We start from the raw sequence: 27167 nt of genomic DNA, 5'->3' as shown, positions 1-27167 counted from the left end.
AAGTCCATATAGACAGAAAATGCATTAGTGGTTGTCGAGGTTGCCTACTTGAAAAGATTGAATTGAATGGTATGGGAATTATATCTCAATAAAGCTGTTCTTTAAAAAGATTCAGACTCTGCTCTTGGTATTGGTCATTATCTTCTGTAATATAGGGCAGGTGACAGAGTGTAACATAAAGAGCAAGTGTGAGGGTGAAATGAGAGATTGCGTGTAAAATCTTGGCACAGCAGCTGGTATAGTAATTGGTCAATAATTGATAGTGATGATGTTGATGATGTTCCTTAAACATGGGTCCTTTCTTCTGTCCATCCCGATGCCTACCGTCGGTGGTGCTTTCAGCAAAATGGGCTGCGGATTCATGATGACTTAGGATGCCTGAAGACTGACCCTTTCCCTAGCCCTCTCAAATCGTATGTGCCTCTGATGGAATAGCCTTCTGGCTCTGATATCTGTTATTTATTTCTTAACTAATATAACTGAGACCTTGCTCAAGATGTGCTCATGAAAAATTACCCTTTTAATGGTGGAGAATTTAATGAGAAACTGGATTATCTACTGCATAAGTGCCCTTCATACAAATTAGCTTGGCCCTGGGTCCTAATCTAAATTGGGCTCCCTATTTTCCTCTAAATGGCCTAATATTTTCTTATTAATCTCTGCCCTTGTTCACCTGATCTGGCTCTGCCTCCTTATGAAGCATCCTCCTTGGTAGAGCTCTGTGCTTTAACAAATTCTTCTTAAGGCTGTCTTTGTATCTGGCTCATGGACAATTTGGAGGCTGGAAGCTATGTGTTCCATCTTCAAGCTGTCTCTCCAGTGGAATTTTAATGCTGCCAGTGTATTGGGTGTCAACAGATTTGGGCCAGGTGAATTTTGGTACAACATAAAGATGGGGAAGTGAGGTCTAATGAGAAGCAACTAATCACAGTGATTAAGAGAACAGGCTTAAAAACACAGAACCCAAGCAAACCCATACACCTGAGCTTTGGCATCAGCCATGTCTGGGTTCAGGTCCCCCTGAGTAAGTTTGGACAAGTACTTGGCCTCTTAGATGTTTAATTTAGATTTTCATTTATAAAACCTGGATAACAGTACCTACCTCTAGGATTACTTCTGACGTTAAACAAGTTGGTGTATACAACATGCTTTGTACAGAACATGGTAAGTGCTACCTGGTATGGTTATTATAAGTAAAGCTTGGAGAAGTTCCTAATAGTGCACGGGATTTTATTAGTGACTGAAATAGTGTCATAGGTTGAAAAGGCTGAGATGGTATTTGTGGTGGAGTAAGATAACCTTCCCAAGAAATAGAGTAAGCCATAGGCCACTCCTCTCCAACATTCCATGGTAATGCAGGGAGAGCTGACTTGTAGTCCCAGCCCTGTTGTTTGGATAGATGTCTGTACAGGGTTTATCATGGCAAATGTCCCCTTTGTTCTTAGCTTTTTAATCTTTGACATCTGCCCTCACAGAACCCTGAGGCTTAATTTTTACATCGATTATAGGTTCTGACTAATCATCCATATGTTATATCTGCTTTGTGGAATATAATTCAAAGGCTTCACTATACGAGGAGTCAGCAAGTGTACAGTGAGAAAAAGCATCAGCTGGAAATTAGGGGTCTGGCTCTGCAGACATTTCTTTGTGCCCTCCTTCCTTCGGCATTCTATCTTCTATTCTTTCACTGGGCTGGTAATAGTGGCAGCAGCTGCCATTTTCTGAGCATTTACTATGTGAATTCATGCTCCGCACATACTATCTCCTATAAGTTACTATTCACAATGAATCTGAAGGTGGATATTTTATCCACATTAGTCAGATGAGGAAACCGAGGCTGAGCAGACAGTTTAGTTGGCTTTCAAGTGAGAAAGCCATGATCTGAATGAAGATGTCCAACTAAAGCCTGGTACCTTCTTACACAACCAGCACAGTGCACATTTACGCATTTTTATTTTCGGTTGCCAAAATCTTGAGCTTATAGGGCCCCAAACTTAGTCTCATACATCTGTTGCAGTGAGTTATAGCGTCTGGCACAGAGGAGATGCTCAGTAAGGGATGATTGAATAGATGAATGAAATGCAAGTTGTGTTTTTTTTTTCAGTAGAAAAGCACTATGCAGTGATTAATCATTGCTGGGTTTTTTTCCCTCTATTTTCAGCTGAGATAATTCTCAACTCCACATTATGAAAGACCTTAGTTTGCAGATCATATAGATAGAGGGAAGTAGTTAGCTCTAATGTGCTCAGCTCAAAGTTTCTGACCAATGATGGAAGGCTTGATGGAGGAGATATTGGAAGTTGAAGTTCATGATGTTCCAGGAGCTGAACATTGGAAGATCAGGATGCTCCAGGTTTTAAGAACCACATGTGCAATGCCTCGTCCTGTGACAAGTTATATGAAAGCTTGATGATATTAGAAATTTTAATTACTGTGTATTCATCTTTTTTTTTTCTGACTGTGTGAACTTGCACAAGCTCCTTGAATTTTTATGACCTTCATCTTCATTGTCTAGAAAATGGATATGGTTGAGTTTTTATGAAGAGTGGGAATAAAGTTTATAAAACATCTCCAGTGAAACACTCAGTTAACAGTAACTTTACTGTCCTTTTTTATATGGATGTATTTGAACTTCTGGTTGACATATCTTAGCAAAATATTATGTTAATAATTATTGAGAAAGGCTGTTGCGGAATATGGGCACACCGTACCATGTAGCCTATTTCTACACACACATGAGTTAGCAGAAGAGATATTGTAAAACCATTTCTTTGATAATTGTCCCCGGGTCATTAGTTGATACAAAGCAATTACTATGGAGTCTCACTATAAAACAGCCCATGGAATTGGGTGTAAGAGGATCTTGGACCCCGGCCAAAGTCATATTAAATGCTGGAAATGCCAAAGAGGCTCAGTGCTAATACTATTGTAACCAGAATGCCAGACATGAACTCAGTGGGTGATTATTATTTGTTGAATACCTAGTATGCATCAAACTCTGTATTGGGTGCTTTACACGTGTTGTCTGATTTAATTATCTTCATGCCCCATTGGGGTTGGTTATTTTTAACTCTGTTTTATTTTATTTTTCTCTTGCCTGAGAAAACAGAGGCTCAGAGAGAAGTAATTTGCCTCTGGATTTAAAATGATAGAGCCAGACCTTGCATCCAGGAGACCTACCATTCTTGTCTACTTGGTCCAGTGATTCGACTTTCTCAGAACATGAAGTGAAACCAGAGACCAAATCTTGGCCCTGTGGATATTTAAAGACGATGGGACCTGAGTACTTACCTGCCTGAACCATGCTTTTCTCTGTTCTCAGGTCAGGATCGCAGTGAAGCCACTTTGATAAAGAGGTTTAAAGGTGAAGGGGTCCGGTACAAGGCCAAACTGATCGGGATTGATGAGGTTTCTGCAGCTCGGGGAGACAAGTTATGTCAAGATTCCATGATGAAACTCAAGGTACCGTGCAAACAGTTTACTTTCAATATTATGGGTTTAATAGGACTGAAGGAAGGAGGTGATTATGATCATTATGGTAAAACTTTTAACTTACTCGTTTATTAGTAAACTACTTGGTTCACTGATGAAGCACTGCATGTATTCATTGGGAAGAGAGTTCAGTCATTATGGGGTGACTACTGGGGATTCTTTGCTGCGCCCAATTCTGTAATTTCTCCCATCCAAGTAGTAACCAGGCCTGACCCTGCTTAGCTTCCGAAATCAGACGAGATGTAATTTCTGAGCATATCACATTTTATTCTATTTTATCTTCATCATGCAATGCCTGCAAAAATAAAAGTTAAACTGTGAAATTTTATAGTCCCTCAGATTTTAGGACTCTTTACCCCTTTGTTATTTTTGAATACATTTTAAATATTTTACCGTATGATAAATAGGGAAAAGATGTTCTGTTAAGGTAAAAGCTAATTTTATTCATTCTATTAATGTTTCCAAACACTTTATAAAAGGAATACATTCTTTAAAGTAATACATAATAAGATTTGGAGATTTGGAGATATCACAGAGAGGTTTCTGACTGTAAATGTTTAAAAAAGGCTTTTTTATTGTGAAACTTAAGGAAGAAATTGGGAAGAGAAAGACACAAAATAAGAATACTGTGTTATTCAATGGCCTTTAAAACATGAAAAAGGGCATTTTTTGTTCCTGTGTTCTGACCTTCATACAGTCTTTATTTCATTTTTTTTCAAAAGTGATTTATAATATTAGAAAAACAAGTGACTTAGCAGGAAGTCCACAAAAATACTTTATGCATCTAATACACATAAGTTAAGTATTTTCCTGATTGTAGAATTCACAAAATGTTCAGTATAAGGTATTTTGAAAATACAGAAAAGTATAATGAGAAGAATTGAATTTGTCTATAATAATTCCATCACACAAGGAAAATCAGTGTGTAACTTACAATGTCTTTGTATTCGTATGTATATTATATAAATTATAAACATATGTAATACAATTGGAATGACTATTTATATAGTCTTACATTTTTTTCCCTCATCTAATAACACATTATGAGAATTTTTAAATATCTTCAAATAGTTCCTCAGGACATAACTAGATCAATATATATTTTTTTTAATGTAAGAAAGAAGGAAGAAAATACAAGTGTGGCCAAGTGCCTCAAAGTACAAACGAAGACAGTATCTGTAAAACACCCCCTTCATTGCCTTTTCTTTCCTATTTGCTTAACAAATCACAACTATTATTTTTATTTACGCTATACAATTTTTCTCCCCACTTTAACATGTGTAACAGGTGCTAGGTATCCCTGTAGTATGGCTGTAGGAATCATCATTTTTAAAAATCTTAATTTTCTAAACAATGTACCAATGATTTTTTTAGCTGTTATATAAGCAAGCTTTATTTTATTTATTTTTAATTTTTTTTATAGTTTTTATTTATTTTTGAGACAGAGAGAGACAGAGCATGAGCGGTGGAGGGGCAGAGAGAGAGAGGGAGACATAGAATCTGAAACAGGCTCCAGGCTCTGAGCTGTCAGAACAGAACCTGATGCAGGGCTCGAACCCATGAACTGCAAGATCATGACCTGAGCTGAAGTCGGACACTTAACCAACTGAGCCACCCAGGCGCTCCAAGCTTTATTTTAATAATTATTTATCTATCATAAGGTATACTAGAAAAAGTTACCAAAATCATGATTTCACTGATTATCACCTTGGAAAAGGTTAATGTGTTCTTTATGTTCTCTTTTCTTTTCTAATTAAGCATTGTTATGAGATTTTAGGGCAGTCCAGTAATGAGCTCTCTTCTTTTGTTTAGGTTAAATCTGATTGATAAGTAGATAAAGGAGTCTTACAGGAGGGAGCCCCTGGGTGGCTCAGTGGGTTGAGCATCTGACTCTTGATTGCTGCTCAGATCATGGTCTCCGGGTTCATGGGATCGAGCTCCACATGGAGCCCCGTGCTGTCAATGTGGAGCCTGCTTGGGATTCTTTCTTAACCTCTCTCTTTACCACTTCCCTTTAAAATAAATAAATAAATTTTTTTAAAAAGGCAGGCTGACGGGAGGAATTCTAAATTCCAGCCTTTTAAGTGATAAATGCCTGGCATGGAGGATGTGATGGGGATTCATGGCTGCAGTGGACTTCCTTGAAAGAGACAGACTGTTCCGCTTAGCTTGTGTATTTGGATGACCGTGGCCCTTCCTATTCCCTCCAAGCCCCGTGCTGCACTAGAGCAGGACGTGAGACCCATGCGTGCAATCAGACCAGAGTGCAGCCCCTCTACCAGGGGCAGATTGCAGAGAGAGCCCAGAAATGACTGAGCCCGGAGTCCTCAGCTTCTCTCCAAACACGTCTGATAGAGCCCTGCCTTCCTCCCTAGGGAGACCCTAGTCAACAGTAGGGACGAAGGCCAGGATCTTGATTTTTGCTGAAGTGCCCCCCCGCCCCCCGACTTACTGACAAATGGAGATCTGCACCTGGCAAATATTAATTAAAGGACATCAGAAAAGTCTCTAGTGACCTGGTTCTCACCCAGAGCCACAAGTAAGTCTGCTAAGAAGCTGATGCTGCTCCTCCTGGCTTCCTGGTAGCTCGCTGTTCACCAGGCGTCAGTCACAGAGCGCCTCGTTGGCCAGCTGCCTTCGTGGGAACACATGAGGCCTAAGCAGCTTTGAGCAGGAGTCTGCCTGCGCTGCCTGAAGGTTCACTGTGAGGATTAATGCTGGGCCAAGCTAACCGGACCAGGCCTGCTGATGACTGCTGACCTTGTGCGTATGTGTGAGTTACCTACAGTGGAAGTGCCCCATCTGTCACCCCTTATAACCGCAAGGTCCCCAAAGCCCTGAGAATTTGTCCTGGCCATAACAGGCTCCTGAACTTGTTGAGGGATTCTTGGTTCCCAGACAATTGTGTTTCATTATTTGCAAGTTGCCAAGAAGAATGTTGACATTTCAGCTCCCAGTGGTTTTTCTTTAAGAAACAGAAATATAAATGATCGATTCTCCATTTGGCCACCTGCCCAAGAAAAAAGAGGCAGAGAAGTACGAAATGCCTGTTAGTCTTGCGAAAGGCCCACTTGTTCACGTTAGGGCATATGAGGGAAAAAAAATCTATTTTCCTTTGCTAGACTCTTTGAGGCTTATACCTTTTTCCTGTTTTAGGGAGTTTTCTCTTGGACTATAAAGATTTTAGGGGGAATTCATGTTTTGAATATGAGTGGGCCATCACTGGTCTTCCAGCAAAACACTACCATCATCCTGTTTTAATTTAGAGTCAACAAAAGCATTTCCCCATATATTCTCTCTTTTGATTTTGTGAGGTAGATATTAGCCTCCTTGTTTTATACATAAGAAATCATAGAAGGGTTCATAGAAGTTAAAGGATTTGCCCCAGAACCTTCATTTAACCTGTGTTAAGGCCAGAATTCAAACCTAGATCTCTGGATGCCCAGTATTTGATAAGACACAGTTTAGTGCTAATTATATTTTGTTTTGTGTCTGCATTTAATTTACCTTGGTTCCTCAATGAGATTTAAAGCCCAGACCAGTAAGTTACTACCCAGTACCCACACATCATCGACGTACAGAGTAGTCAACTTTCAGAGACGTTGGGCAAAACAATGGTGGTTGAAACTCTAGAAGGAAATGCAGTCTCCCAGAAGCTCTGTCTAGATGGCTAATTACAGAGCTTTAAACATGTCAGTTGGGGTCCTATAAGAAGCAGAGCCCACCCTGGCTAGGTCAGACGCAGACACGTTAGTGCAAGAGCTACTTACAAAGGGTAGGTAAGGTTAAGTAAGATAACAAGGGATGGTGAAGCTCCCAGAAACCTGGCACAGTGCAAAACTCTCTCCATACTAGGAAGAAATATATATACCAAAGCCCAGGGAGAGCAGGATTGAGGAGGAAATCCCTTCCCTCACCAAGCAAAAATATAGTCATTGCCAGAGATGTAGTACAAAGAAGGAAAGGATGTGGGATGGAATACCTGGCCTCTCTCTCCATCCAAACTCTGATCCCCTGCCTGTCTTGCATTGGTGGAACCTGGCTGGAAGCCAGAATTTCGTGAAGCCCAGAGGACCAGGGAACGCAGTCCATAGGAGCCAGTTCACTGGGCATAGAGCAGAATAGAGAAAGATATTTAAATTAGTTTTTCTTTTACCTCCGCTGGGAAAAGTGAGACTTAAGGTGATTGTTTGCAGGGTTTGTATAGCTGATAACTGGGAAGGCTGAGATTGGAGACCAGCTTCTTTAAATCACAGAATGTTCTGAAATAGCATTGTAGGTTTTAAACCATTCATGCCTAAAGTCTGTTGTGTTTTCCTACTGCTTTCCAGGATGCATTGAGATCACAGCCATTCCTTACGTGCATGCACCATGCTGGGTGAGGTCTCTCAGAGCCCTTGCCTGTGCTTCACCTTATCTGAGCCTCACAGCAACCCCAGGGCTGGACAGAGCAGCCAGTTAATCCTGCCTGACATGCCTGACCCTTTGTGTGTCAGTTCCTTCATGGAGATGCTACCTGTGTGTGACTCCCTTAGGGATGCCAATGTCTGTCACTTCACACAGTGCCTAGCCCATGATACTACTTCAATATATCATCATTAGTGCCAGTAATAATTATAACTGTTATTTACCGAGCTCACCCTATGTGCAGCACACTGTGCTAAGTGCTGTTATGTGCATAATTATCTTTCAATATCTTAATACCCTCATGAGGTAGGAAATGTGATTATTTTCATTTAAAGTTCCTCTTCACTATTGAGTCTGGGAGCAAGCACCTGGCTGCTTGCACAACACTTTTGAACTATCTGTACTTCATTGTGTAGTCTTTTTTTTTCCACCTATGTTTTCCCAAAAGAGCTCTTTAAAAAGATTATCAACAGGAGTCCCAACATTGGAATCTGAAAGATCACTGTTTGAATTTTCTCTGTCTTATTAGTTCCCTGAGGTTTAGGGAAATCACTTGAAGCCCTTGGCCTTGTGTTTCCTTATATGTAAAACCAAAGAGATACATTTTACTTCCCAGGATTATGGTATGGGCTAAGTGAGATGATATGTAGGAGAATTAGTAGCACATATAGTAGGTTCCCAAGAAAATGCTTGACTATATTTTCCAGATTCCCAACAGTGACTTATTAAGTCAGGTGGCTAATGGGAGGCACAGAGCCCCAAATGACACCTTGCATCTACATCTTCTAACTCCCCAGTCCGAGCTGTCTCTCAGAGCTCTGCTAGTTCTGCGTACCATCAATGAATAATCATGTGGGGAGATGAGACCCTCAGGTGTGCACTCTGGTGACAAGCTTGCTTGGACTTAGTGCAGTGTTTTAGAGCTTGACTCAGGGTCCTGTCTCACAGGAAAAACATGCTTGATGAAATTGGAACTTTATTTCCCCGTAGACAGCACTGCATGGATCGTCCTTCCCTCCTTCATCATGTAAAGCTACCACCAGTAGCCCAAGCAGAAATGCTCATGGAACATGAGTGTTTGTTCTTTCCATCCTTTTTATCTACAGCTCAGTTCTACCAGGGAGTTCCTTGATGGCTATGGGGAACCAGGAAGCAAAGGTGGGGGGCATGATCTGGATGGTACTACTGTGTGCCAGGAATTATGGTGCTTGGATGTCACAGTAGTTCTGGAGGCTAAGGACTGTTATATAGGACTGCTTTAGAGATGGAAACATTGAAGGTATTCCTCATGATCAAAGGTGTTACCCTCTCACCACCATGGGCTGTGATGTTCTCACCTAAGAGGAGTTAAACCTTAAGAAGGAAGGGCTCCTCTCCCTTCTGATAGTGTCCTTCCAGCCCTTCCGTTTACGATTTCTTGTTTTCCTTTTGTGTATGACTGGATATCTGAGGTGGGCAGTTCAGCTGTATTGGGGTGACAGCATAAGTTAGTTTATTCCAATACCAGGCCAAGAACACAGCGTTCAAAGTGAAGTTTCCCTAGGTTCCACATTTGGCTCACCCACTCCCTGAGTGAGGGTCACTTCTCCTTTTGAGTGCCTGCTTGATGCCAGCTCCATTCTTGATACAAGGCACAAAGAATGAATACAACAGAATTCCATGCACAAATGAGCTTTTGTTCTATTGGGCAAAGGTATGAACGAATAAATATGTCAGATGGTGGTAAGGGCCAATGAGGAAGAGCAAAGCAAGGAGAAAGAGTTAGATGCAGTTTGGCAAAGGGGCAGGGTTCAGAGATGGTGTCTCTTATAGGGTGACATTAGAAATAAGAATTAGCCCTGGGGCTGCAAAAGCATACTGTGGGGGCACCTGGGCAGCTCAGTTGGTTATATGTCAGCTCAGGTCATGATCTCACAGTTTGTGAATTCAAGCCTTGCATCAGGCTCTGTGCTGACAGCATGGATCTTGCTTGAGATTCTCTCTCTTCCTCTCCCTCTCTGCCCCTCCCCTGCTCATTCTCTCTCTAGCTCTCGCTCTCTCTTTCTGTCTCAAAATAAACTTTTACAGAAAGCATTCTTTGGCTATTCCCCCCATGTTCCTTAAAATCACCCCTCAGTGAATTCATAGTAAAGCAAACTGCACACTGAGCACTCCTAGAAACCTCTAACTAGGCAGGGCAGATACCCAGACTTAGCTTTGGGGGGTGAGTCACTCCCTTTAAGTATTTAAAGGGCAGGCATTGCAGGAGGGACCTTGGGTCGATGTGCTGGACCCCGGAGGGGCTGAAAAGAGCAATGCTGGGGTGGATTACAGCACGAGATTGTGGCTCGCTAGGAAGAAGACACCGCATAAAGGAATAAGTGCTCCCTGTACCAGAAGTCTAGTCTGGAGAGCTGTTGTAGCCCCAGCTCTCTGCCAGCCCTCGTACCACCCCAGCACTGCCCAGCCCCACCTCCCAGCCATCGTTTTCCTCATCTGTCAGCTGGAAACGTTAACATTTTCTCCAGCTCTTACCTTCCGTACGTCTGTAAATGTGTAAGTGGCGCTCGAGAATGATGGGTGACAGAAGAGAGTAATTTCCTACTGGTAGGTCCCCAAACAGAAACTGAACTACAGAGTGCAAGGGACAGTCATTCATTTACAAAAAGAAGTAAATTTCATGACCTCCCTGCCCTGTTTCAGGCTACATACCTGTCATGTATTTTCATTTAATTCTCTCAACCATGCGAGGACAACATTTACACTTGAGGAAGTGGAAGTGAGAATTAAGAATTTGTCCAAGATCACAGAGAGCCAGAAGCATAACCCAGCTATTCACAGGGCACAGAACATTTCCAGTGACCGCGCTGGGGATAACCAAACAGCCTCAGGGGGACGCCAGGTCGCCGTTCCTCGTGGTCACCCCTGTTACTAACACCGCAGGTTCCCTCACTGAGGTTCTGGATGTGCTGTTCTGACTACAGCACAAATGACTTTTACCACCTGGAAACATGAAATCATTATTATTTTAGACTTTTCTACTCCTAAAAGCCCAGAACTAGAACTGCTGGTAGTCGGACTTAAACTTGCGTTTAATGCAAGCTAATAGTGATGAAGGGGCTAGAAGCTTCAAAACACCTAATGCAGGGCTAAGAACTCCCCCGCCTCAAGGGTAAATCCCTTGAAATGTACTTACCCTCTGAGTTGAACCCTAATATGAAGCCCCTGCTTACCTGTCACTGGCCACCACAGAAGCTAATTTAAAAAGCAAGTGTCTTCACTCTTAACTTGCATCTTACCACTTTGGGAGAACTCTGGATAACACATTCATCTCAGAGTGATTTACGGAGTGCCTCTTCCCTCCAGGGACTATCCTGGGCACCAGAGATAGAGCAGTGAGCAGAGTAACCTCTGCCTTTTGTGATATTTACCTTCTCCTTGACTTATATACATACAAAAAGTTTGGAAAAGTGGGAAAACAGCTGTATTGATAAAGGGAATGCATTTGGTAGCTCTTTCCTACCAAAAAGGGTAGAGGAAAAAGAAAACGTGTGGGGTTAAAATGGCAAACCATAAGCACATAACTATGATGATTGTGTTTTTTCTAAACAAAGATGAGACATGCAGCCTGGTAATGGATTTTATTTTCTTGTGTTTTCTTTCTGATCTCTAAAATTGATTACTATGAAAACTTTTCCCAGAAGTATAAAAATAAAATCACATTTAGGAATATATTCTGTGACTCATCTTTACTTAAAAGATTAAAACAGGGGGCACCAGGTTGGCTCAGTTGGTTAAGTGCCTGACTTCATCTCAGGTCATGATCTCGCAGTTGGTGAGCTCTAGTCCCACATCAGGCTCTCTGCTGACAGCTCAGAGCCTGGATCCTGTTGTGGACTCTGTGTCTCCTGCTCTCTCTGCCCTTCCTCAGCTTGTGCTCTGTCTCCCTTTCTTTCTCAAAAATAGATAAACATTAAAAAAATAAATTAAAAAAGATTAAAACCATATCCAATATGAAGCCCTGCAAAATATTATTAATAGCAGGATCATATTGTGTTTATCTAGGGGTTTTGAATTCTGAGCCAAATTCAAAGTACAGGCACAAAGTAGGCATCCTGTAGATCGTGGGTAGTCACGGGTTCAGGTGTGTGTTTTATCCAATGTTAGATACCATATTAGGGTAAGTATTACCCTAAACTGTCAAGAAGAGTCAAACACATTGGGCGGGGAAGCATGGAAGAGGCGAAGGGAGAGGAGTGTGCATGATTGGTGGCATCAGTTGATGGTATCTGACATGCCTTTGGGAGGGAAGGAATCTTCAAATGAAAACACTCAAGTAAAAACAATGTCCTTCCTTTAAACAGGGCGTTGTTGCTGGCGCACGTTCCAAAGGAGAACACAAGCAGAAAATCTTTTTAACCATCTCCTTTGGAGGTATCAAAATCTTTGATGAGAAGACAGGGGTAAGTAAAAGAATCACATGGCATTGTGAAATTGAATCCATTGACAGATGTGCCCTTAAAAGCCTCTACTCTCTGGGCAGGAATATCAAACAAGCATAAAAACACATAAAGCGACTGACAAACTTGATCAACTGTGATCGTCCATCAAAGGGAGGCTCTTCCCTGACTTGGCCACAGTGTGACTGCACAGTGTTTCTTACGGTGTGATTGCAATAAAAGTGTCACACAGTCCTGGTAATCTAATGGGAGATTGATGGGCTCTGAAGAGGGGTGGGTAATGTGACAGTTTACATTACACTTCTGTTTGTGTTGGCAACTTTAATGACATGCATCCTAGAGGGAGACCCATGAATGTCTTTCGACTTGGTCAAAGCATCCAGACTCTCCTGAGTTTAACCTGTGCCACCTTGCAATTGCTGTAATCAAAAAGAACAAATGAGGTCTCAGTCTTAGACAAATCTGTCACTGTGTGACGAGGAAATGTAAGGGCTGATAGGTTTGTCGAACCTGCCAGAGAGGCGGTATGGTGTGTGTTTTCGTCGGCCCCCAGCGAGAGTCAGCTCCCTCATTCATCCGCAGGGCTTCCCTGATGTTGGTGGTCCTTGTCATGGGCGATAAGAGAAAAACAAAAATGTTCTGTGACCGATTTTGTCCAGAGAGCCAGCATCAAATGGACATGTTTTGTTTTTTTTTTTCCCTTTTATTCATTCAGTGTTTTACAGCTTATGAAACACCTGTACCTAGATCACCTCCGATGCATTTCACTAGTTAATTTGCAAGTGTTGTACAAACCAAACCCAACCAGCCACGTTACTGTGCCTGGGTCATTTTGCATGATCATTTCCTCCCCTTTATCCTGACCCCTACTAGGGAACTGTAGGGTGGGAGGAGGATCAGTCAACAGTAAAAATGGGTTTTGAAGAAAAGTTACTTCTGAATAATGAGCAGTAGAACAGACATGTGTACACCCATGTTCATAGCAGCATCATTCACAGCAGCCTAAAGGAGGAAGCCACCCCAGTGTCCATTAGCAGATGAATGGGCAAACAAATGCGGTGCATGCATCCAGTGGAAGGCTGTCCCGCAGGAAGAAGGAAGCAAGTTCTGACTCCTGCCAGTCCATGAATGAAATTTGAAGACATTAAACAAAGGGAAATAAGCCTTAGTTATAGCAGGATCATATTGTGTTCATCTTGGGGTCTTGCATTCCGAGCCAAGTATCTAGGCAGAAAGTGGGCATTTTCTCGAGGATACGACTTATTCATTGACACATCCAGAGAAATGAAATTCACAGAGACAGAAAGGAGAATGGTGGTAGTTAGGGCATACAAAGAGGGCGGTACGTGATGAAGAGTTAGTGTTTAGCAAGTGCAGAGTTATAGTTTGGGAAGAAGAAAATGGTGCTCATGACGGATGGCCGGGGTGGCCCCACAGCAGTGTGAATGTACTTTACGCCACTGAACTGTACCCTGAGAAATGCTTATAATGGAAAATCTTTACTATAGAAAATAACTAGTGATACTAAGTCTTCTTTTTGGGTTGCCTACTGTATACTAAGCACATATCAGTCACCTTACATACAGTATTCACGTTTGCCCTCACAGCAGTATTATGGGAAAATAATAGTAATAGCTACTTCACCAAGCACATAATATGTGCCAGACATTGTTGTAAAGCCTTTGTAAGTACCAATTCATTTAATCCTCACAGCAGCCCCGTGAGATAGAGAGTGTTATTCCCTCTGTTTCATAGTTGAAGTTATTGAGGAGAGAAAAGTTTTGAGTAATTTATTGACAGTAAGTATTGGTTGAGACAGGATTAGAACTCAGATAGTCTGGTGCTTGAGTATTTTCACTTAACCTTGATGCCTGTTATCTCTCAGAATAAGTGACTTTCCAAGTTACCCACCATGTAGGTGGCAAAAGTGGGACTTAGCCTCCTGTTGGCCCCATTCAGTATCAGGGCAGTTGACCTCTGTATTAAAGAGAAAGGCAGGCTTACCTGGGGATGCCTTGGGAGAAGCGAGTTTAGAATGAGGGCACCAGCACCGTACTAAAGGAGCTTGAATGCAGCAAGATTAAGAGCCTAATGAAAGCCTCTCCTGCCTTAAGAAGAGTATGGCTTCTGTAACCAGGGAAGTTTTTCCTTTTCCTGGGTAGACTATAATTTGGAGACCTGTGCTCAAGTATGAACCTCACCTTTGAAAAAGGACATAGGCAAGTCAAAGAGTACAGGCAAGTAGGGAGTGAATTAAGCCAAACAGAAGGCAGGCAAGACAATTGGATGACTAGAAAATATGTTGAGCCAAGACTTCTCAACACAGGTGTGACTGCGTGGGATCCCACGTGACACACAAGAGTCAGAGAGCTGCAGGCTTGAAACTGGCAAGATGTCACTGATCCCTTAGCATCTTTATTGGAGGAAGACAAGTCATGTGGATCAAGCCTAACCGAGAGATTTATATGTCCTAGTAGTACGTCATCATCTCTAGTCTTTTCCCAATATCTCATCTGCCTGCTACTATGACAGCTGGTATAACCAAAGGGGCAGGAGTGAGGCGTAGTATCAGATGTTTCATCTTGCCCAGGGGCCCTGTTCTGGGGCGTTGCTGCTCCACCATGTAAGCCACCATCACATAAGCTGTGCCCAGGTTGTTAAAATCCCTATCACTAAATTTTAACTAGTGAAGAGAGGTAGTTCATATTCTTGACCTAGATCTAAATCCTCGGTCACAGGTGGCTAAACTGGCCCCAAAGAAGGATACCACCAAACTCTCTAATGCTATTTTTGATTCTTCAGCTGGACACAAAAGAGGACAACAGTAAAATCATGATTTCAGCTCAAAGTCATTTGACTTTGTGGGAAAAATGTCAGATCCCTGTTGAAGAATCAGTGGGAAGGTGGAGCCAAATGTTTTGTCTGGCTTCCTTCACTCCAGCTCTGTTTGATTTACATTAGGCTCCCGTAGCATCTGGCTTCTGCAAGCTTCTTAATATACTCCACACAAGCCTAGAGAAAATTAGTAGAAAGGACTGAACATGTTAAAGCCTGAAGCACAGACAATAGGGAGCAGGACACCCCATATTAATAGCATTCATCTCTCCAAAGAGTTGTGCAATAGAAGAAGGAGCTGACTTGTTCTGTATTACCCAGTAAATAGAACCAAGACCTACAGGGGTTTCAATGAAGCAGTTTTGTTTTCTGAGAAAGAGGAGTTTTCTACCAGTCAGTTACAGGCACCACGTTTTGTGCTGATGAGTTTACCATCACTTAGGGGGTATTCAAGCAACTACCATAAGATGGGGAAATCGTCAAGTAGAGGACAAAGTGTTGAACAAAGTCACATCTAAATTGAATCCTAAGACTGGTTTTAAAATTTTGTTTCTTGGGGGCACTTGGGTGACTCAGTCAGTTGAGCATCTGACTCTTGATTTCGGTTCAGGTCACAATCCCAGGGTCCCAGGATCAAGCCCCTAAGCCCCATAGCCCATGCTCTGCATGGAGCCTGCTTATGATATTCTCTCTCTCTCTCTCTCTCTCTCTCTCTTCCCCCCACCTTTGCTCCTCTCCCCACTGGCACTTTCTCTCTCTCTCCTCTCTGAAAAAGAAGAAAGAAAAAAACTCTGTTTCTTCCTTAAAGTCATCCCTGTTGATGTGATTTATCTTCAGATAAGTGGAGGTTTTTCAAACTCCTTTGGAGATTATGAGCAGGAACGGTTTACTAAACCTTTGTTGTTGCCCAGCATGGGACCAACTGAATTGTGCAGGATAGGAGTTTAAGTGAAGTATTTTGTCCTACATATCAACGAAGTGAAAAACTGTTTTTTTTTTTTTTGTCATTTGGAATGATAAATTTTAATTGTTTATCATATCTAAAGTATTCCTGCTCAAGCTTGACTGTGTTTTTTTTTTCAAACCAAAAAAAGAAACATTTGCAGAACGTGACAATAGCTAGAATTTTAAAATCCAGAAGCTGTCAAAAATGTTTTGATCCCAATTAAAGAGACCCTTTGCAGCAATTTACACCTTGTCTTGAATTTCAAAGGGTTCTTGATCCCAATCCTTACACAAGTACATTCTGTTTCATTATTAGCATGTTTCAGGGAATAAATCAATATTGAAAAGCTGTTCATATTTTCAGATATCTAGGTATTGATAATGTGTCAAAGAGATCAGTGAGAAAGCAGAAAATGTTATGTATAATAAACTCATTGGTAATAGTAGACGCAGTAGCAAATCCGGAGTAGAAGTAGTTTCATATCAGGCTAATTAAGTCCTCAAATCAAACCAGTGGATACTGAGGCAAGAGTGATGTCACCTTCATTTCGCAGATAAGGAAACAGATTTTGGGAGTGTCTCTGACTTGGCTGTAGACTCAGAACAAACCTTCCCATTTCAAATCTTCTGTCTTTCCAGAGAAACTCATGGACTCTCTCTCCCAATTAACAGTTTTATTCCATAGAATTATGGTCATTTTATGCCATAAAAATTATAAATATTGCAGGACCCTGACAATACATCTGTTTTTCACAGCAGAGGACGGTCGCCTGCATCAGCTTTTCAAGATGATGTAACGTCTTGTTCCCATACTCACTTGTTCATTTGGTTTAGCCAGCCCTGATTTGGTTCTATTACATGTACCATTTGAGATATGTTACAGTAATTCTGTAAAGTAAGTGCCATTATCATCACCATTCTCCAGTTGAGAAAACTGAGATCCAAATAACGTCACACAATCATTAAGTAGCAGAGCTGATATTCAAACCCAGGTGCTCTGGTCCAGAATCCTGGATGCTGGTGAGATAGCACTAACAATAACATACCTGCTTTGGGCTGTTACGACAAAAATACCATAGAGAAGGTGGCTTATAAATAGCAAACACTTATTTCTCCCAGTTCTGGAGTCTGAGAGGCCAATATCATGGCCCCAGCAAATTCAGTGTTGGGGGAGAGCCCATGTGCCCAGAGGTGGTGCCTTTTTCCTGCCTGTCCTCACATGACAGAAGAGGTCAGGATGTTTTCTAGAGCCTCTATTATCAGGACACTAATATCATTCATGAGGGCTCCACTCCCATGACCTCCTCACCTCCCAAAGGTCCTACCTCCTAACACCATCACACTGAGGGTTAGAATTTCAACCCATGAACTTGGGGGAGGGGCCACAGGCATTCAGACCATAGCAACATCAAATTTTATAAATGGTGTTCTTTTACATATATTAGAGCAGGTTCAGTATTCTCCCTGTTTTATTGTCACCATTATTCATTTTCATTCTGATGACCTTTCCTGAGGGAAGGTCCAGGGAGTGCAGTTACAGCTGGAACGGTCTGCTGGGTGGAATGTTGGCACTGTAACCAGGCTGCAGTTAGGCCCGAGCAGATTGGATGCCTCTTATATGCCATGTGATACTCTTTCCTGCGGATTCAAAGATGAAAGAGACGTGGTCCTTGCCCCTGAGGTGTTCACAGTCTGGTTTGGCCAGGCTCACAAAGTGAGCTGAGAATTGCCATTGCCAAGGTACAGTGGTGAATGCAGTTGTTAGTACTCCGGGGATTAAGAACAAGCTTTGCCTAGAATATTTAGGAATTTTTCACGGGAAAGGACACACTGCCTTGGCAGTGGAGGAGTAAGTTATTAGAGAGGACCAAAAAAAAAAAAAAAAAACAAAACAAAAACAAAAAACAAAAAACAAAAACCCCAAACAAATAGTATTTATAAATGCACACAGGTCTTAAAGAGAAAGATACATGCATTCATTCTTCTTTGTAGAAAATAAGTATTGAGCACTTCTATAAATACACAGATGAGCAAGGCTGTATCATTTTGTTCATCGCTGTGGTCTACCTAGTTAGCATAATGACTCCCTCATAGTAGGGGCTCAGTAATACTTATTGCACAAAAAATAAATGGACTCAGTGATTAAGAATCAACAATTCTACAAAGGACAACTAGGGCATAGCAGGGGAGAGGTGGAGTTGACCCAGGATTGAATATTGTCCCTCATAATATAGGGGACATGGTGCTTTAAATGCACTGGTTGCATTTAAATTTCAGGGCTGATTTAATAATTTTCTCTTCAGTGAAGACCAGATGCTACTTTATTTGTATCTCATCAAAAACAGGATTATTCCTCCTTCAATTTGAAGTGGATGTTTTGCCTGGGGCTTGGGGAGAGCAGCTGAGGGAAAGGAAGGGAAAGTGGTTCTGGGGAGGGAGACCGGGAAGAAGATAAAGGCGCTGTAGGGCAGGATGCTGGGACCTGGGAGCCGGTCGGGCATCCCTGTCATCCTGGGAGCCACTGGAGCAATACCCAGAATTCTCACAAGACTACTTACAAACTAACTCGTAAGCTGGACAGTATGGTTCATAGCATGATTTTGTGTGCCTGTCTCATTTGATTCCCAGCAGTGCCGGAAGGTTTTATTGCCCCCTTTTACAGCTGGGACTACTAAGGTACAGGTAGAATAAGTGGCTTGCCCATGGCCATTATGTTTAGCAAGAATTGAATTCAAATTCACATTTTATAATGCCTGAGCTTGTTTTCTTCCTTTGACTCCAGAGATTCTTCACTTCCCTGGTTCCTTCCCCGTACTGAGTGTTTTGGAACTTTATGTAGGCATTGTATGGTTACAACTTTTGCCAGAGAGGGCAGTGATGCAGGAATTTGTTAGGAGCCAAGGATGGTAGCCATTCTGTAGAGGACAGGCCAGTCGCACACCACGAAAGCGTGTCTGTGCTATACGATTTTCAAATGTCTTACGAGACATTCATGTAGACAACATACCTACTTATAATTAAATGAATCTAAAACCTAACTCTCTCTACACAAAAGCAAAGTATTTTTGTTTCATATCCATAAATACTGAAGTTACCAGAAATGCACCTAAACTGCAAGAAAGATGTACTTTGCTTAGTTGGAACCCCATCAAGAGTTGTTCCTCATTTTGGAAAACCATACCATAATGCTCTTTGTGTCTGAGTCACCCACATGGCACTGATGACCCAGTGTCAAGGGTACCTGTCATGTTCGCTACAGCTCAACTCATTTGGCCCTTCCTTAAAAATGTCAGATGTCAAGAAAAGAACGTCAACAATACTGAATTGAACATTTCTGAAACCCAAATTTATTCATTATAAGAAAATGTAAACGTACAGCAGTGTTATATTCTTCTATTGTAGTTGTAAGTGAGCGTTTATTTGTAGACATTCACATTATTTTTTTTTCTCAGAAATCATCTTTCATTTCTTTAGGTTATAATTTATGACATTTTGATGTGCTTCAACTTTATATGTGTAGGTAGTTTGATTATATAATCATTTGTAGGTAATAAAGGAAGAATTACAAAATATTTTTTATAAAAAGGTGTTTGGTCAGACAAGATTAAGAACCCCTTTCTAGACCATGACACCATTTTCATTGATTCTTATACTCATTCATTCATTCGTTTATTCATTCCACAAGTGCTTATTGGGTGAAAGGGGAATTCTTCTTGGTGGATAGAGATGAACCAGCTTGAAACGTTTCCTTTGAGGAACTTCTGGCCTTGGAGGTAAGACGTGTATAAATAACTTAGAAGCTCAAAGCAAGGATAATGAACATGATAAGAGAAAGATGAAAATTACCATGAGAGTTGAAAGGGAAAAAATTGTTTCTTCTCTCTGAAAAATATATATGGAATGATTTAGGAAGAAGGGGCTTAACCTTGAAACCTGCGACAGGATTTGAAGTTGGGGATATTAGAGGGCCAGTGTCCAGGCCAAGGGAATGATGGGCAGTGTTTACTGAGCCTGGGTGTCAGGAAAGTCATGAAAGAGGGTAGACATGGGGAGGAGTGAGATGTCAGTCGTTCCAGATCTGAGGATGTGTTATCCGAGGATGTCAATGAGAGAGAAGATGGCCAAGGTAAGCAAGAGCTAGACTGTAAGGCCTGGAATGTCAGACCAAAGGGTTTTGGCTGAATCATGCCCCTTATATCCTCAGTTATTATTCGCTGTACTCTGTGTCCCTGAAGCTGCTCTAGATACACAGAAAAGTAGGTACAGTGACTATCAGGCCACCCCGAGTTCTTAAGATGCCTTTGTGTAATTCAGGAAAAGGTGCCTTTATTTAAGACTCATTGCCCTTTGCTGGGAAACTGTTAGTGTAATAAGCATATACATTTTTGATCACTGTGGTGTGCCTCGCTCCCCTGGAGGCTATGCAGTATATACGTTGCCCACCTGTATGTAGCAGGTCCGGGAGTATCATTGATGGATGCACAGAATGCTGAGGGTACCATCCTGCCATTTCCTGCACTGCCAGCTTTCATGCTGCCCAGCTTTCATGATTTTCTCAAGGCAACCACTCCGCTCAGAATCCCCTTTGCCCTTCTTCACACAGTAAATATCTCATGAGTTCAGTGTCCAGTAATGTCAGTAGTGATACCAACAGCACAGCACAACATTTAGATTTATCAAGCCCTTTCTCTGGGCCAAGTCCTTCCTTAAACTAAGTGCTTTATGCATTTCATCCTCTGAGCAGGATTCATATCGGGTGTGTCTGAATCCACAGCCCACATTCCTTGCCAGTGTGCTATCGGCACCAGAGAGAGTAGACATAATGGAAGGAACATGGGTTCAAGACCCAGACTATTTAGGATCTTCTCCTGACCAGTTGTGTGATTGTAAAGCAATTTTTCTTAATGACCTTGTGCCTCTTTCACTCATCTGTAAGATGGGAATGATAAAAGTACCTATATCTTAGGGTTGGTGCAAGATTAAATGAGGACTTAATTTAATCCCGTAAGACTTAGAATAGCACCTGGTATAATACAAAGCTCTAGATACTAAATAATATTATATTATTACCTGCATTGTCCCTTCTTTTATCCTCTCAGCAGAATTAAGAAATCCTTTGGTAATGCTCCTACAGCTTCCTCTGCTCTCCCTGATCATAGCACACCCTCATGCACCCATGAGACTACCCTTACACGGGGTGCCTTGTGGCATCCATTGCTACATCTGCCGGGTCTCCCATAAGCCCTGGCATGTGACAAAAGTGCTAGTTGGACACTGAAGGAAGGAGGGAAGGCAATCAGGGAGGGGTAGAACAAAAGGGAGGGAAGGAAGGAACAAGGCGATAATAAGTCAACTCATAATGAAATGCTGATCACCTGCGCCGGATTGCTTGGTGGAGACCAAGATGCTACATACCAAAGATGCTCATTTTGCCATGCAGGCAGTGAGTACAGAAAAACCAGTGTCTGTGGCTCAGCGTTAACCCAGTCCTAGGCTGTCATGGGTGGAAGGTCCCTTGTACGTTGACTAACCTACTCATTTACAAATGACAAAACCTAGAACACAAAGAGGAGTGATGCCTGGCACCTTCCAGCAAATCATAGGGTGCCTAGGATTGAACATCCCTCGGGGCTTGCCGGGATCACTCTCTGACACTCACAAAACAGGAAGTAGGAAATGTCATCTTCCTTCCCTCTGCCTCCTTATTTTGCCTTTCTTTTCTCTTACAGTCTGTTCCCTCTATACCGTCTTCCACGCTCTCTGCTCCTTCCCTTCAGTTGTTCAGGCTCCCGCAGCCCCAGATCCATTTTAATATCAAAGAGACTGAACGTCTAAGGGGAAAAATTGGCTCTCCGTATGTTTAGTGTCTTGTTGGATGATATTGGATTTTAATTTATCACAATAAAGAATCAATTTATAGCTCAAAACCAACATATTTTTAGAAATTGGTACTGTCAGGAAGCTGTCTCTGCAAGATAATTTCTACAGGGCATAATTCATGACAGGGAAAAAGAATGTCCCTATTACCCTGGAAAGTGAGACCATCAATGTTTTCGAGCAGATTTGGTTAACTCAGAAATGTAATATCTTTCCCTTAATGAATCATTTTATCATTTTTAGTCTTTAAGGAGGTAAAGAGGTAACATTTTCTGTGCTACCTGCGTGTACATGCTTGGTCTCCTTTCTTTCAATCCCCTGAGAACTCAACTAAGAGAGTATTGTTATTCCCATTAAACAGATGAGAAAACTGAGGCACAGAGAAATTTAGGGACTTACACAAGGCCAAATATGGAACCCGTTGCAGAGCTGGGAATTGACTCTAGCATGGCACAATGGGGAAGCCCATGTTCTCGCTAGTTCCTGGTGTTGGTATTCCTCTCCTTCATGGGTATAGTTAGGGCCCCTGGTAAGCAAGTGATCACTCTTTGCTCTCCAGTGGGGGAAGTCAAACTGTGTTGAGGGTTGTAATCCTGCATGTTGACCTGCTGTCATCATGTGACTGAAGGGTCATCATCCCCACTTTGGGCTTCTGAAGGGGTGTGGGAGCCCCTGGTCTCGAAGTCGCAGAGCCTAAATATGCAGTGTGACTTTGGGTGTGGCTCATCTGCTTGCTTGCTGGGTCTGAGACTCTGTTTCCTTACCTGATGGTCATTCCACAGACTTTTTTTTTTTTAATATTTTTATTTATTTCTGAGAGAGAGAGAGAGACAGCGCAAGCAGGAGAGGGTCAGAGAGAGGGAGATACAGAATCTGAAACAGGCTCCAGGCTCTGAGCTAGCTGTCAGCATAGAGCCTGACGTGGGGCTAACACAGGCCCTGATGCAGGGCTGGAACGTGGGACCCGAGCCCACAAACCGTGAGATCATGACCTGAGCGGAAGTCGGATACTTAACCAACTGAGCCACCCAGGCGCCCCTGGTCATTTCACAGACTTTTTATTAAAGGTCCAGATAGTAAACATAGTGGGCCATAGGGGCTCTCACAATGATCTCATTTTGCCATCCTTCCGTGAAAGCCACCTCACACAGTATGTAAACAAATGAGGTTGGCTGGGTTCCAATGAAACTTTATTTGTCAGAATAAGTTTCTAGTTCACGAGCCATACTTTGCTGGCTCTGTTCTGGACGATTACGAGGGAGTCTCCAAACTTTCTCATTCTCATGCCATGGTGAACCCTATGGGAGAGCAGGCTGAGCACAGTGGCTAATCTCTGGCTCTGCCTCACTGCTCTTTCGTGGTTGACCTTTGGGATGGGATGCAGAAGTGTTTGTTAGAAACTTTGAAGATAAATATTCAGCTCTGCGGAATCGTATTACTTATTACTACCATTTGTTGATCACTAATTGCCAGATGCTGTGGTAAGTGCTTCCATATATTTTTCTCATGGAATTCTTACAGTCCATCTGTTATATTTTATTATCATTTTACAGATGAAGTAACTGGAATTCAGGGAGGTTAGGTCACTTAACCAGGATGACTCTTAAGTTTTTGTCTATGTATTCATTCAACAAATATTCATCGAGTACCTACTATGTGCCAAGGAGTATTCTCAGGGATGTGCATACATGGGCCCCTCCCTTGTCGAGTTTATGTTTTAATGTGGGGAGACGGAGAAAAAGCAATAGATGTATGTAAATCATATATTCTGTTCGAAGGCAGTCAGTGCTATGGAAAAGGAAAACGTAGAGCAAGGTCAGGGCATTTCCGTACTACACTTTGTCCTTGCACAGGGGCCTGTAGCATACGTGCATTGTAAATCACAAATATTAACGTGCTCTGGGAGCCTCCTGTAGTTTTAAGGGTCAGCTGAGTAATGGAGAAAGACACTTCTGAAAATTCTCATGCAAATTCCAGAGGCCGTTACATTTGAAAAATCAGAGCTGTTCTTTTGGGTGTTTCCACTTTTATTTAGATGGCTGATTGCTTCCTATGGGGTCTCCTGTTTATTGTTTTTCTCTAGCACGCATTGCTTTTAAATTTTAATTTAAAACCCATTTCTGTGGCTGTGCCATGGTTGCTTAATAGTTACTTCTCTTTGTACAAAGACACTCCTTACCAGAGCCATTTGTATCGAAAGGGTGATGCTGTAATCAGGCTCAGCACTGATGTGATGGTTCTTTGTGCCTCTCTGGAGTACTTCTTTGGGGCGGCGTCATGCGGAGCAGCATTAATAGTGCTGGTACAGTAAAGGGATGTGCCTCCTAGGAAGTGAGAGATGGGTCAATGTGAGAGCCCCATTCAGCCTTCCTCTCAGGAGAGAGAGCTCTGCCTGGGGAAACAGGCACAGTAGATACTGTGGCTGCATGACCAGTGGCATGGAAAGAGCTCTGGGTTTGCTGTGAGAAGGCCTGAATCAGAATTGTCACTCAGCTACAGAAGTGCAGGTTGAACTGTAATGATTACAACAACAGCAACTACAGTAGTGATACACTGTCATTCCGGATGCCATTGTAAGTGCTTTATATACATCTTCTTTCATGCTTTGATAAAGCAGTGAATCTCTTCCTAGCCTGGCGTTCTCCTCTCAAGTATGAAAGCAGTAATTAACTAGCCAATCTTGATAACCAGCCTGCAGAATAGAGGTATTATGTCTTGTTTGTAAAAGATGACACAGAGGTTTGGAAAGGTGTGGCAAATTGCCAAGATGTCTCGGTTAATAGAGGGTGCCCTGTGCAGCACAATATTTAATACCACCCCGGGTTGTTGGCCAAAATAAGAAAACGGGTATGTGAGTGTTACAGCCTTCCACTGAAGATCAGATGTTACCCGGAACAAAACTACTTCGGTGTTCAATGATATCCTGGTATAGTTGTCATCATTTGTGCTATAGTTACTGTGTGTGTGTGTGTGTGTGTGTGTAGCATTAATAAGATGAATCTAAGGTCTTCCCATTTTTATATCTGATAGTCACTCTCACTCTTTTCCTGCACCTTTCCCCACTTTTCTACAGACTGGGAACAACCATGCTAGGCATTTGCATTGCTCTGTTGCTTGCCAATATGAAAAGTGGGGGGAATTTTAAATAAAGAAACAAACAAAAACGCAAGACTGTGAGTAATTTGCAGTCAGGGCCCGTGATTTCGCCATTCTTGTATCTCTCACCTGTGGCACATGGTAGGCTTCCAGCAGATGTTCGCAGACATGCACTGCATCCCTCACTGTTAAGTCAGCCATCCTCCGATTCACCTAACTGTGAATCTAACTGTGCCCATCCCAAACCTTTGGCCACTGTGGTGGCATCCGAATTCTATCAACACTTAATCTGGCTGAGACTGAAAACAGGATCTCCATCCGCTCTGGCGGTGGGCTTCAATGACAGAACACATTTTACTCAAGCCACATCTGTCCTTCTGATGGCTCCTTGAACTTCTAGATGAGTAGGAGGTTACGTAAAATGTGTTAAAAGTTGCATGCAAGGTATTAAACCTCACCTTCTAGTGTTATTAATGACCTTAATGCATAGGTACCTTGTTTCCCCCATTTTTCTTTCTCTTTCCCTGCACCTAATATGTCTTTATCTTGCTCATCCCTGTTCTCCAGTGCTCCTATGTATGTAAATAAGTCACTGTTTTTCTATTGCCATAGACATTTCCAAGGACATTATCAAGAACCCCACTATATATAAGATATAAAGTATAACCTGCTATAAAATAAGTAAAATATACAAATTGAGGGGAAGTAAGATCTAATTGGGAGAAAGGAAAGGAACATTTATTGAGCACCTATTGTGTGTTTGCTGCAATACTAATATTACCAGTTAGGAACTCTTGCCTTCTACCCATTCTATGCTCTGCCAGAACAGGGAGTTTTCCCTAAGGGAGAGAGACCCTTCAAGGACATGGGACTTTTGATGCAGGGTACCCTGGGTCTTGGCACATAGACAAGTGTATTTTGCTGCAAAGGATAAGACAGAAGGTTAGCAGAGCTGTGAGGTGGTGAGGGGATGTTGTGTGTGCTTTGCTGAGTGAATTACACACACTGTCTCCTTCAGTCCTCACGTTCACACTGAGCTGGAGGTGTTACTGATGCTTTTCTGCTGGAAGGAGCCGTGAACCTTGGGGGCAGAGAAGGATAGAAGTGCTCTCTGCTCTGAGGACAGAGGCCAGTGACTTCACAGTTCTGCCTTGAGCCCGGGGCCTCACAGTCTGCTGACCCAACCGCAGACACCGTAGGCGGCTGTTTCAGCCATAGGTAGCTCCTGTACCCTGGCTTCAGCCCAATATTCTATTGGGATCCCACCGCCACTCACCCTTCTCCAGCCGCCTCAGTCACATAGCACAGGGATTTTCCTGCCAGAATAGATTTGACTTCCTAAACTATTTAGAAAATCAGGAGATTTCAAATCTGCAAGAAATTACCAGGGAAGCATGGCCTCAATATTTAAATACAAAATGCCTGCACCTCCAGAGACTGAGGTCTGAATTTTTCATGATGTCTAAGAGATGCACAGACTATTTTGAAATTACAGATCTAAAAATGTGAAGATAAAGATTGTACCAGCAGTTGTCTAAACTCAAGACAGTCATAACCTCACTTTGGGAGGGAAGATACTTCATCTTCTGTGTAAATGGGTCTAAGGAGGGTGTCTGGGACTCTGAAGTGCACAGATGCACCATGTCATGACTGTGCAGTCTCATACATTCACCCTGTGCAAAGATGCACAGAGTCACACCATGATAATTGACAGAGCCTGATCCTTATTTATAGTTAATGCCTTTTCTGTTTGTAAAAATGATGTATATTTATTGTAGAAAATTTACAAAATATAGAAAAGCTGTAAAGTAGAAAATAAAAATGATCTGAAATGCCACCACTTAGAAACAAACAGAGTCAGGGGTGCCTGGGTTGCTCAGGTGGGTAAGTGTTTGAATTTGGCTCAGGTCATGATCTCATAGTTCATGGGTTCCAGCCCCTTGTCAGGCTCTGTGCTGACAGCTCAGAGCCTGGAGCCTGCTTCGGATTCTGTCTCCCTTTCTCTCTGCCCCTCCTCCACTAACATTTTGTGTCTCTTTCTCTCAAAAATAAACAAGCATTTTTAAAAATTAAAAA

General features: G+C 42.2%; 1 protein-coding gene across 1 annotated transcript in view; it reads left to right on the top strand.

Moving 5' to 3' along the window:
• Nucleotides 1-27167, top strand: part of DAB1 (DAB adaptor protein 1) — a 285828-nt gene that overhangs the window by 133959 nt on the left and 124702 nt on the right. The window contains exons 2-3 of the mRNA XM_077765243.1: nucleotides 3323-3462; nucleotides 12243-12341. Of these exons, the coding sequence (XP_077621369.1) occupies nucleotides 3323-3462; nucleotides 12243-12341 (239 nt within the window). The remainder of the gene's footprint in view (nucleotides 1-3322; nucleotides 3463-12242; nucleotides 12342-27167) is intronic.

This window comes from Crocuta crocuta, unplaced genomic scaffold, assembly GCF_008692635.1.
Source record: "Crocuta crocuta isolate KB4526 unplaced genomic scaffold, BGI_CrCroc_1.0 scaffold625, whole genome shotgun sequence".
NCBI classification, from domain to species: Eukaryota; Metazoa; Chordata; class Mammalia; order Carnivora; family Hyaenidae; genus Crocuta; species Crocuta crocuta.
The sequence above is the reverse complement of the archived record's forward strand: the minus strand, read 5'-3'. Positions and strand labels throughout refer to the sequence as shown.